At 41.0% G+C, this 13,536-nt stretch overlaps 1 protein-coding gene across 8 annotated transcripts in view; it reads right to left on the bottom strand.

The window, feature by feature from the left end:
* Positions 1-13,536, bottom strand: part of ST7 (suppression of tumorigenicity 7) — a 323,508-nt gene that overhangs the window by 146,976 nt on the left and 162,996 nt on the right. For 4 of the 8 annotated variants that reach the window (XM_045191454.2, XM_045191453.3, XM_045191456.3 and 1 more), the window contains exon 2: positions 13,124-13,291. The exons of the other annotated variants lie outside the window; for them this stretch is intronic. In XM_045191454.2, coding sequence (XP_045047389.1) covers positions 13,124-13,291 — 168 coding nt within the window. The remainder of the gene's footprint in view (positions 1-13,123; positions 13,292-13,536) is intronic. 8 annotated transcript variants of the gene reach the window in all.

Raw genomic sequence — 13,536 nt, 5'->3', positions numbered from 1 at the left:
GCGAAAAAGACTGCCTTGCTGGAGAAGTAGGTGGAACCCTGAGATGGGTGAAAAGTGCCAAAAGCAGCCCGGAATTAAAACCAGAGCTGGGGCACAATTCCATACAGTATTCCTGAGGCAATGGTAAACAACTAACATAGCTCATGACACTGCCTGCACAGAGCCTGTGTGGGTTGTGGGGCCTGGGAAAGGTCACAACACACATGTAACAATGGGACACCCTGCCCTGGGCAGAGTTGCAGTGCCCTTGTGTGGCTGGAACACCCTCCCACCTGCTTCTGGATAACGGTGGCCGGAAGAGGGCTGATTTACAGTGTGGGCTGACACTCATGGTGGGCATTGGCCTGGAATTGGCTGGGAATTTTGACACTCCCACGGTGCACAGAATTTTGCAGGAAATATTTCAAACAGAGGGCGCAGGATGCACACCCCATCAGCGGCAGGCCGTGGGATGCCAGGCTCTACTCGTAGCTCTTGCCTTGCCCTGTTCACATGGTCTGAAGTAGGCTCACATGGGACGCGTACCTCACCAGCATCAGGCTTGGATGGGATGCTGCAGCCCTGCACCACATGGCACGGGTCACGGTCTGCTTCCATTCTCTCACACTCAGAGCGGCACACAGATGGGTAAGCCAAGAACATTCGCTGGCCCCAAGGCATGAGCAGTCTTGGATGCCAGGGCCCACTGGACTGAGCCCCTAGCATGACTGGCTACAGTGATCTGGCCATGGGACATAGCCCCAGGAGAGGGAGAAAGCTGTGGTGGGGAAATGGAGATGCTGGACCACAAGTGTGCACTCCAGAGAAAGAAACAGCCTGGAGCTAGAGAGACAAACATCCATCTGTGTAGCAGGCTTGGGCTCTAAAAGAGCAGATAAGAATGGAGCGGGGTCTCTGGGGATGGACTTGGATTTCAGTTTTTTGAAAAACAAGGGGGTTTCTGTGTTTTGCACAAGAGAATGGCTTGGAGCAGCAGTGATTCCAGCTCCTCCAAATTGGGCACACTGTTAATAAAAGAGTTTTTCCTCCCCCACCAATCTGTTTTATGGTTGTATACGGCGGCAGGTGGCCGAATTACATTTTGCCCTGTAACATAATGACTATGCTGTATACCTAAAACTAATTTAAAATAATACTGAATGTTAACTGTAATTGAAGAATAAAATAAATAGGTTAGATATATATTTTATGAATATATTTTAGTCATTATCATTTACATATAGATATTACATGAAACTTTGACTATTACCAAAACAACAATGACCTAAAGGGCTTTTTGTACACACATTCACATTTGTTTACTGTTTTTGTTTGTGGAAGGGGATCATATCTAGCCCAGTTTTAGAATGAAGGATATTAGAAGCAGGACTGTGATGTCATTAAGGGAAAAGGCTTTGGCATCTCTCCTGAGCTCAGCCCAAAAAAGCAAAGTCACTACCATGAATAGAGATCCCAGGCTCATTCAACTTACTCTCTCTGTTTATGAATGAGACCATGGACAAGGAATGGAAACATGAATCAGACATAGTTCCCACTTCCACAAGGCACAAGGCCAAGGTCTAGTTGGGAAACAGACAAGTAAACAAGCAATTACCATAAAGTTGGATAAATGTATATACAGTTCCTGTATACAGAATTTGATGAAAACACATAAAAAGGATGCACCTCAGGCTGGGCGTCTGGGAAGAGTCCAGGAGAATAAGCAGGCCTTAACCAGACAAAAGCAGGCAGGAGGAGGGATGGAAGGGCAATGTGAGCAAATGAAGGCACCTGCTTTGAGGTGCTGAGCAAACAGCACAACCTTTCTAAGCAGTCACACTGGTTGAGGAGGGAAGAAGCTTGAGCTATGAATCCTTTGCAAAGATGCAGATGTGGAAGAATACACTGATTCCATCCTTTCTGGCTACTGGGCATCCTCTCAATAAACCCTCCTCTCCCTGTACCCCTCTTAAAATAAAGTTGACTTGTGGTCTCTCATTTGTAATAACAAGAGTCTAGACTAGCACAATGTGCTCAGTCAATAGTCAAAGACTTGATTAAGAGGATGCTTTCCAGGCATTAGAGAAAGGCATGGAAGAAAGAGATCAGCCTAGAGCTGTAAGACAAAAGTAGGTACAGTTGAGGAGGCTCTGCTTGGTCATTATAAAAAGACAAAAACATAGTGATTTGTTATTTCCCACTCAACAGTCTGTGGAAGGAGGCAGATTTCTAAGAAGGAAAGAAAAAAATCAACCTTAGTTACAAACCTAGAGCTGGTAACTGCCAGTCTGATTCTGAGGTGCTTAAAATTCTCAAAATTCCCCTTCTTACATTATAAATGATCCCATATTTCCCATTATTTAAAAAAGTCACCAAAACAGAGTATTTGTTTATTATTCTGTAGTTATGAACATTCGTATCTGTGCCATATACTTTTCAGCGCCTTTCTAAGGACAAACTGAGCACAGAATTAGAAATCTACACCTCTCAAAGACAGAGAAAAAGGGTTACCTAAATAAAAGTGCATTAGGAGCCCTGCTGCTAACGCCCCAGAAACAAAGCATAAAGCAATGGAGGGGAAAGCTTTTCTGCTGAAAATCACTTATTTACCGATCCATTAATTATGAAGAATTAATTGATAAATGAAAAAATATTTGAGTGTTTTAAAGAGATGAAAGTAAACATTTCACTCATTTGGTTTTATTTAATTAAGATTGTACAGCAATAGTAATTAATAATTAGAACATACTTCTCTATTCTGTCTAGTTATAGAAAGCTGACTGGAGTTAGGAGAGATAATGGTGGGCATTAAAAGAAATAGAGACATGGAGCGAAGATGGCGGCAACATAGGTGGGAGCGGAGTCCACTTCCCCTCAGCGCCAGGGAAATACCTAGCTGATCTGAGGAGCAGAGCGAACAGCCAACAGTATTCCAGCATATACGAAGATCAGAGACCAAAGATAGAGGACATTGAAAGATCTGACGGTGAGACAACAAAACCTGGAGTGCTGAAAAGACTAGAGTTAGACCATGTTAAACACATAAACGTCAGCTCAAGACCAGTGAGCACAGGAGAGTAAGGAGACAGCACCGCCGAATCCCATTGGCATTCTACCATAGAAGTTCATATCATAAACCCAGGGAGTCAGAATAGAGCAATTTAAGAAGCAGAGGCCAACAAGAAGAGCCTCACAAACAATGGGAAGACAAAGAAACAATTCCCAAATGAAAGGAAAGGAGGAAGTCTCAGAAAGAATGCTAACCAAAAAAGAGGCAAGTCAACTATCAGATACTGAGTTCAAAGCAATGGTCATCAGGAAGCTCACTGAGCTCTCTGAGCTCAAAGAGAACTACCAGAAACTACAAGGAAACTACAATGAACTCACTGCAAACTATATCAACATGAAAAAGGAAATAGAAACTATCAACAAGAGCCAAGAGGAAATGAAGAATACAATTTCTGAATTGAAGAACACAGTAGAAGGAATGAAAAGCAGACTTGATGAAGCAGAGGATCGGATCAGCGAGCTGGAGGACAAAGTAGAAAAAAACACCCAGAAAGAGCAAGAAAAGGAAAAGAGGCTCAGAAAGAATGAAGAGGTAATAAGGGAAATGCAGGACAACATGAAACGTAACAATATCCGTATAATAGGAATACCAGAAGGAGAAGAAGAGCAAGGGATAGAAAACCTGTTTGAAAAAGTAATGATGGAAAATTTCCCTAATCTCAGGAGAGAAAAAGTCACCCAAATCCAGGAATCACAGAGAGTCCCAAGCAAGAGGAACCCAAAGAGACCCACTGCAAGACACATCATAATTAAAATGGCAAATTTCCAAGACAAAGAGAGGATCTTAAAGGCAGCAAGGGAGAAAAAGGAAGTAACATACAAGGGAGCCCCAATAAGGTTAGCAACTGACTTCTCAATGGAAACGCTCCAAGCCAGAAGAGAATGGCAAAAAATATTCCAAGTAATGAGAACCAGAGGCCTCCAACCAAGACTACTTTACCCAGCAAGGCTCTCAATCAAGATAGAAGACCAAATAAAGAGTTTCCCAGACAAAATAAGTCTAAAAGAATACAGCTCCACCAAACCAGCTCTGCAAGAGATGCTAAAGGGACTGCTTTAAGGAAAGGAAGGAAAAGAGAAAGACAGAGGAACACAGGTAGGAAATAATGGCAATGAATAACTACCTATCGATAATAACCTTAAACGTAAATGGATTAAATGCTCCAATCAAAAGACATAGAACAGCTGAATGGATAAGAAAACATGACCCACACATATGCTGCCTACAAGAAACCCATCTCAGGACAAAAGACTTACACAGACTGAAAGTGAAGGGCTGGAAACAAATTTTCCAAGCAAACGGACACACAAAAAAAGCAGGGGTAGCAATACTCATATCAGACAAAATAGACTTCCAAAGAAGGGCCATAAAGAGAGACCCAGAAGGTCACTTCATAATACTCAAAGGAAGAATCCACCAAGAAGACATAAACATTGTCAATATATATGCACCCAACATAGGAGCCCCCAAATACATAAAGAAAATCTTGGAGGATTTCAAGAAAGATATTGACAGCAACACAATTATAGTAGGCGACTTTAACACCCCACTATCAAAAATGGACAGGTCTTCCAAACAAAAGATCAACAAAGATATTGTGTCACTTAACAATACCCTAGAGGAAATGGACTTAACTGATATATACAGAGCTTTTCATCCCAAAGAAGCAAAATACACATTCTTTTCAAGTGTCCATGGAACTTTTTCAAAGATAGACCACATGATAGGACATAAAGCAAGCCTCAACAAATTCAAGAAAATTGAAATCATATCAAGCATCTTCTCGGACCACAAGGGCCTGAAACTAGAAACCAACCCCAAGGGTAAAAACCCAAAACACTCAAAATCATGGAGACTGAATAGCATGCTATTAAACAATGAATGGGTCAAGAACGAGATTAGGGAAGAAATGAAAAACTTCCTGGAAACAAATGAAAACGAACTCACAACAACCCAAAACCTATGGGACACAGCAAAGGCAGTCCTGAGAGGGAAGTTCATAGCAATACAGGCCTACCTTAAGAAGTTAGAAACAGTTCAAACAAACAACCTAAACCTATGCCTACAAGAACTGGAGGAACAACAACAAAGACAGCCCAGAGCAAGCAGAAGGAAGGAAATAACCAAGATCAGAGCAGAACTAAATGACATAGAGACTAAAAGCACAATTGTAAGGATCAATGAATCCAGGAGCTGGTTCTTTGAAAAGATAAACAAAATCGACAAGCCTTTAAGTAGGCTCATCAAGAAGAAAAGAGAGAGGATCCAAATAAACACAATTAGAAATGAAAGTGAAGAGATTACAACTGATACCACAGAAATACAAAGGATCGTAAGAAATTACTATGAAGAACTGTATGCTAAGAAATTTGAAAACCTAGATGAAATGGACACATTTCTAGAAAAATATAATCTTCCAAAACTGAATGAAGAAGAAGCAGAAAACCTGAACAGACCAATATCAGCAAAGGAAATTGAAGCAGTCATCAAGAAACTCCCATCACACAAAAGCCCTGGACCAGATGGTTTCACAAGAGATTTCTACAAAGCATTTAAGGAAGAGCTAACCCCTATCCTTCACAGACTATTCGAAAAAATCCAAACTGATGGAAGACTCCCAAACTCTTTTTATGAAGCCAGCATCATCCTAATCCCAAAACCAGATAAAGACACAACGAAGAAAGAAAACTTCAGGCCAATATCGCTGATGAACATAGACGCTAAAATTCTCAACAAAATATTAGCAAACCGCATCCAGCAATATATTAAAAAGATCATCCACCATGACCAAGTGGGATTCATCCCAGGGATGCAAGGATGGTACAATATTCGCAAATCAATAAACATAATACATCACATCAACAACAGCAAAGACAAAAATCACATGATCATATCAATAGATGCGGAAAAAGCGTTCTATAAGATACAGCACCCATTTCTGATAAAAACACTCAGCAAAGTGGGAATAAAGGGAGCAGTCCTCAACATAATAAAGGCCATATATGAGAGACCTACAGCCAACATCACACTCAATGGACAAAAACTTAGAGCTTTCCCACTAAGATCAGGAACAAGACAAGGATGCCCTCTCTCACCACTCCTATTCAACATAATATTGGAAGTCCTAGCCACAGCAATCAGACAAGAAAAAGCAATAAAAGGCATCCAAATTGGAAAGGAGGAATGAAACTGTCACTGTTTGCAGACGACATGATAGTGTACATGGAAAACCCTATAGACTCCACAAAAAAACTACTCGACCTAATAAATGAATTTGGCAAAACAGCTGGATACAGAGTCAATACCCAGAAATCAAAGGCATTCCTGTACACCAGCAACAAAACTGCAGAAACAGAAATCAGGAAAAACATCCCATTCGATTTAGCAACAAGAAAAATCAAGTACCTAGGAATAAACCTAACCAAGGAGGTAAAAGACCTGTACTCAGAAAACTACACAACACTGAAGAAAGAAATTAAGGAAGATACAAATAAATGGAAGCATGTACCATGTTCATGGATTGGAAGAATTAACATCATCAAAATGGCCATACTACCCAAAGCAATTTATAGATTCAATGCAATCCCTATTAGAGTACCCATGACATATTTCACAGATATAGAACAAACATTGCAGAAATTCATATGGAACCATAAACGACCCCGAATAGCTGCAGCAATTTTGAGAAAGAAGAACAAAGCAGGAGGGATCACAATACCTGATATCAAACTGTATTACAAGGCCACTGTAATCAAAACAGCCTGGTACTGGCATAAAAACAGGCACATAGACCAATGGAACAGAATAGAGAGCCCAGAAACAAACTCAAGTCTATACGATCAATTAATATTTGACAAAGGAGGCAGGAGCATAAAATGGAGCAAAAACAGCCTCTTCAACAGATGGTGTTGGGAGATCTGGACAGCTACGTGCAAAAAAATGAAACTCGATCACCAACTTACACCATACACGAAAATAAACTCAAGATGGATAAAAGACTTAAATATAAGCCGTAACACCATAAAAGTCCTTGAGGAAAACATTGGCAGGAAAATCTCAGACATTCCACGCAGCAACATCCTCACAGACACATCCCCTAAAGCAAGGGACATAAAGGAAAGAATAAACAAATGGGACCTCATCAAAATAAAAAGCTTCTGCATGGCTAAAGAAAACAGCACCAAATTACAAAGAGAACCAACAGTCTGGGAAAACATATTTGCCAATGATACCTCAGACAAGGGCCTGATCTCCAAAATATATAAAGAACTCACACGACTCCACTCCAGGAAGACAAACAACCCAATTAAAAAATGGGCAAAGGACTTGAACAGACACTTCTCCAAGGAAGACATACAGAGGGCCCAGAGACATATGAAAAGATGCTCAGCATCACTAGCCATCAGAGAGATGCAAATTAAAACCACAATGAGGTATCATCTCACACCAGTCAGAATGGCCAACATAAACAAATCCACAAACAAATGTTGGAGAGGATGTGGAGAAAAGGGAACCCTCGTGCACTGTTGGTGGGAATGCAGACTGGTGAGGCCACTGTGGAAAACAATATGGAATTTCCTCAGAAAAGTAAAAATGGAACTGCCCTTTGACCCAGTAATTCCGCTGCTGGGATTATACCCTAAGAACACTGAAACACCAATCCAAAAGAACCTGTGCACCCCAATGTTCATAGCAGCACAATTTACAATAGCCAAGTACTGGAAGCAACCTAAGTGCCCATCAGCAAATGAGTGGATCCAAAAACTATGGTATATTTACACAATGGAATTCTACGCAGCAGAGAGAAAGAAGGAGCTTATACCCTTTGCAACATCATGGATGAAACTGGAGAGCATTATGCTAAGTGAAATAAGCCAGGAAGTGAGGGACAAATACCATATGATCTCACCTTTAACTGGAACATAAGCAATAGAAGAAAAAAGCAAACAAAATATAACCAGAGACATTGAAGTTAAGAACAATCTAACAATAGCCAGGGTGGGGGTGGGGGGGGGGGCGGGGACAGTGGGTAGAGGGGATTACAGGAAGTACTATAAAGGACACATGGACAAAACCAATGGGGAGGGTGGAGGGGGGGGAGGGAGGTGGGTTCACCTGGGGTGGGGTGGAGGGATGGGGAGAAAAGGCATACAACTCTAATTGAATAACAATTAAAAAAAAAAGAAAGAAAAAGAAAAAAAATAAAATAAACTGATAAAAACATTAAAAAAAAAGAAATAGAGACACAAATAAAGAGAAAAGCAGGCACATAAGCATTTAGAGAGTGGCAGGTGCTCATTTGAGAATCTATAATTTTATAGTCTTACTGGATATTTTGTCTAAAATCATTAAGACATGCATTTGGGCATAATATCAATGCTTAGTACTTGCAACTTCGATCTATTTACCTATTATACAATGTTTACCACAAAAGCACTTTCACATATTACAGAATTTAATTTTCACTTCAACTCCATACCTGCTAAGGTCAATATTATTGTTCATCCTACGTCACAGCTGAAGGCTGTGCAATGACCTGAACACCAGACGTCCTGCCCTCAAAGTGCAGGCTCATGGCATGACTGTGCACATGAGGATACTGATGAGAGTATTAAGGAACAAAATAGCAAAAAGAAAATAGTAGTCTTTCATTAGAAAAGAAAATCCTTTCCTTTTAGAATGATTTTTTTTTATTTATTTTTAGACAGAAGGGAAGGGAGGGAGAAAGAGAGGGAGAGAACCATCAATGTGTGGTTGCCTCTCATGCTCTCCCTACTGGAGACTGGGCCAGCAACCCAGGCATGTGCCCTGACTGGGAATCCAACTGGTGACCCTTTGGTTCACAGGCCTGCACTCAATCCACTGAGCCACACTAGCCAGGGCAAGAATGAATGTTTTTAATACTGGACTTATTTTTACCTCTGACCTTTAAAAGTAAGTCCACTGTGATCTTATCATTGGTGTGTGCTGCCCCAGGGAGGAAAGGCTGGAAGCCACCCTGAAAGAGGGAAGAATCTAGTTAAAGATTTCCCCATTACATTAGGGCTGCACACTGCAGTTCAGACTGCCTTAAAACCAAGGACTATCTTGCATGGTTTTACCAGGGTCACTAGCAATTATGTTTGAAAACATAACAAGGCCTGATAAAGTATCTAAAAATTGGACCAGTACCTAAAAATTGGGACATGTGCTTTGAAACATCAACTGGATTTTCCTGAAATGTACAGGGACATCAATGTAACCTCCATACCTGATGGGGCTGGGCAAAACAAATTCATGGAACAAACAGGTAAAGACTAATCTGGTTGTGTGAACAATAAATTCATAAAACTTTTCTAATGTCTTATTTTAATCCAGAAACAAAATTAATAAATCAGAAGGCTTTTCATTTGATCCAGGTAGGCACTCCTATCAGGTCATTGCTCAAAGAATATTCAAGAATATGCTGTCAGTTATTTCAGGGCAGCCTCTGGGACTGCATCATGCAGCATTCTGAAGATGTTGAATTTTAACTTGGCGCAATCTTCTCATTTAATTAATCAGCAATTAGGAAGGAGCTGAGTATGGCTCTAAAAGGAGACTTGGTAGGAACGATAGACACAAGCATTAAAAATGAAGTGAACTCTATGAATCACAGAAGAGAGAAGATAATACAATACAACAGATCAACTGTGGGAAGTGAAGGATCACTCCTGCGAGTAGGAACTATTGTAGAAAACCAGAGGGCTTACTCAGGAATCACATGCAGTGGGCCTATGGGACCTGCTTGTGAGGTGCCAGTCACATTTCTGGCCCTTCCTTGTGAGAGTAAGAGTCTTCCTCCATATTCTTCAGAGCACAAGCTCTTCCCAAGTTGTACTCCTGGAGAAGACCTTCCATGGAAAACCCTGTGAGTTTGTCTCTGCAGCCACAGTGCACACCTCACACAGAAAAGCTCTGGAGGGAAGAGGTCAAGGTGGCATCAAAGACTTGGAGGCACTGGCTAGACAGAACTGAATAAGCAGAATAAATTCTACAACACCCCAAAATATGGGTCCACTTTGTCCTGTGTTCCCTTTAATGCCTTGCTAAAATATGGCATGTGGAAACAAGGGGGGGAAAAAGTTAGATAAAAAGTGTCTAGAAAGAAAGGTTAAAGAGACTAAGCTTATTTAGGCTGGATGGGAACAAAATGAAAGATGTTTTATGTAAAAGCACTATGCTTTTACATAAAAGATCAGGATTAGGAGACTTAGTCTCTAAATGTAAAACCAGCTGTGGTGTGGTGGCCTCAGGAGAGTCCCACACCCTCCCAGAGCTGCTCTCTCTAGTAATCTCAGGACATACCAGCTGAATGCACACCTGGGCCAGATGCTGGGGATACCACAGCAAACACAGCACTGCCCCTGGCTCCAAAGGGACTCACAATCTAATGGGTGAGACAGGCAAGTAGGTGGATAAGAAAATTTCAAAGAAGTCACCTTAGAAAGTTACAAGTACACAGGGCACCCAAAGGGATTAGGAGATCAAGAAAAATTCCTGCCAAGAAAAAGCATTCCATCTGAGACTTGTAGAATGATGAATCAGGAGTTATCCAGGTGAAGTTACTGTGGCTGCAAGGGAACAGTGAGAGGTAGAGCAGTGGAGCACCCCACTCAGAACACTGCAGCTCAGGAGCCTGAAGGTGCCCATGGAAGGAAAGAGAAGAGTAGTGCAGGTGCCACTGAGTTGCATGTGTAAGTTGAGGCACTAATGGGAAATTACTATTAGATATGTGAAATTACTTCCTAAAGTGCCATGGAATACCGATTGACCGGTAGCAAATGGCTATTCTCAGATGAGACAATTAGAACAGGTCAAAATTGTATTTCTAAAAGTGAAATATTTGCTTCTGTTTGGTCTTCTCCAAAATTATTTACGGAGAAATAATGTAACCTAACCCCCATAAAAAATGTGTAAGGAATAGCAACTTTGGTTTACTTACTTTTTTCAGTAAATAAACATAAGTAACATTTATCTCACCACAGGTGAAAACCTGTACCTTTGAGGCTGTATCATTGTCTATAAAATAAGACGAATAATGGTTATATTGCAGAATTGTTGTGAGAACTGAATGTGTTAACATAGATAAACTGCCTAACAGAGCAGACCTCATTAAATAATATGTATTACTGTTGTAATTTATGTTTATGTTACTCTTCTTTTAGCGATTTGGTATTTTACAACAATTGCAGAAAGCAGAGAACACTGAGCAGAATATATACATTATAATAGGAGTAAAGCAGCCGTACTAGCACTGTGTTACAGACTACAGCCCAAGGAGTAAATCACCTACACTGTGATTTATCCTAAACATGGATGTTCTACAAAACAAATAAAGAGCCAGTTGATATAAGGGTCCTTTTACTTGGATTCTCATTGCTTGAGGAGGTATTAAACTTGAGGGTGAGTTTGAAGGCAGCCACTTTAGAAGGCAAAGAAATTGCTGAATTCCTCAAGTCAACCATATGTTCCTAAATTTCTGATCTCTGCCTTATTAAACGCTGTGGAAAAAAAACAATTCAGCCACAGGCTACGTGGGAACCACATGCAATCCTGTCCTTAGTGTTCTTCAAGTGTCCTTGTGGTATAGGACACACACCATATTAAAGCCTAAAAACCATAAGCCAACCATACTGGTTTGCAAATGTTTCCCTTGTAAGGGACAGATAATCAAGGCCACAGTACCGTCCTGGCCCTGAGACAGAGACATAAAGGTAGACTGGGAAATTGCTAATTTCATGCAAAGCAACATTTCTCATTTAGTACAGAAAGTACACAAAGTGTCTCATGTCTATAGAAAGCACCTTAAGGGACATGTTAGTCTATTAAAAACCTATCAAACTGTTTTCTCAGACTTCCAAAGTGGATTAGGTAACATACTATAATAGATTAATTCATCATTTGCATTTTTTCTGGTGACAATAGGGAATATTCTCTTCTTTTACTTCATTGTTCTTTCAAACCTATTACTCTTCCTTCCTGTCAGCTTCCATTAAGGCTGCAACTCCACTCCTGCCCTTCCTTGTTTAACAAAGAGTGAAAATAGACATTTTAATAGTTTAGCCTACACACATGATAATTTTGATCAGATTTCCAGATTGCACTGCTTTTAAAATTACAGAACTTGACACTGTGGTGGACAAAACTCTAAGGTGCCCCAACCTCCTGGTGTTCATGTCTTGATACAACTCCCTCCCCTTGAATGTGGGTGGGACATGTAACTTGCTTCTAATAATAATATGTAAGATACCATCTTGGTGGCAGACATGCAGAGATTCTCCTTGCTAGTTCAATTAAGTAAGTGGCCATACTGAGAAGCCCATGTGGCAATGGACTACAAGAAGTCTCCAGGGGCTAAGGGCAGCTTTTGGCCAACAGCCAATATGAAAATGAAGCCCTCAGTTCTGTAGCTATGATTTCTGTGAATGGCCTGAATGAACTTGGAAGTAGATTCTCCTTTAGGTGAGCTTGCAGATAAGATCACAGCCTGGTCAACCATGATTACACCCTGGTGAGACCCAGGTCCAAAGACCAGCTAACCTGTGCCTGTACTCCTGACCCAGAGAAATCATGAGATAATAATAAATGTGTGTTATTTTAAGCTGCTACATCTGTAGTCATTTGTTATGTAGCAATATAAAACTGACCCAATCATGTATAATTCATGAGAATGAAAATCTGTGGACATCTGACAACTCTGCAGTATGCACAAAAAGGGTGTTAAGACATGCCAACTTTATCCGACCCAAGAGCTTCTTTCATAAATATAATGCATGTTCTAATTTTGCTGCCATGACATGTTATTCAACATGCTGATCTGCAACTGTGATTGCAAGTCCACTAATATTAAAGTAGAAGCTGAGAGAAAACATTTATTAAAATATGGAAATCAGACTTCCAGCCAAGAAGATGGAGGCATAGGTAGACATACTGTGCCTCCTCGCACAACCAAAGGAAGGACAACAATTTAAAAACAAAAAAACAACCAGAACTGACAGAAAATTGAACTGTGTGGAAGTCTGACAACCAAGAAGTTAAAGAAAAAATATTCACCTAGACCGGTAGGAGGGGAGGAGACTGGCAGCAGGGCGGAGAGGACTCGTGGCACAGTGGCGGCTGGCAGACCCAGCAAGGCAGCTGATTGTGGAGCAGGGCGAGCAAGGCAGCAGCTGGTGGAGCGGGCAGTCCCACATTCTCGTGTAGATAAACCGGAAGGATCAACTGGGGAGCAAGAGACCACAAAACCAAGGGCTCCAATGTGGGTAAATAAATCCTCAAACCTCTGATTGAAAACACCACAGGGGGTTGCAGCACCAGGAGAAACTCCAAGCCTCACAGAAGAGTTCGCTGCAGAGACCCACAGGGTCCTAGTATGTACACAAACCCACCCACCGGGAATCAGCACCAGAAGGGCCCAATTTGCTTGTGGGTAGTGGGGGAAGTAACTAAAAACTGTCAGAGAGTAG

Source organism: Desmodus rotundus, chromosome 6, assembly GCF_022682495.2.
Source record: "Desmodus rotundus isolate HL8 chromosome 6, HLdesRot8A.1, whole genome shotgun sequence".
Lineage (NCBI taxonomy): Eukaryota > Metazoa > Chordata > Mammalia > Chiroptera > Phyllostomidae > Desmodus > Desmodus rotundus.
The sequence above is the reverse complement of the archived record's forward strand: the minus strand, read 5'-3'. Positions and strand labels throughout refer to the sequence as shown.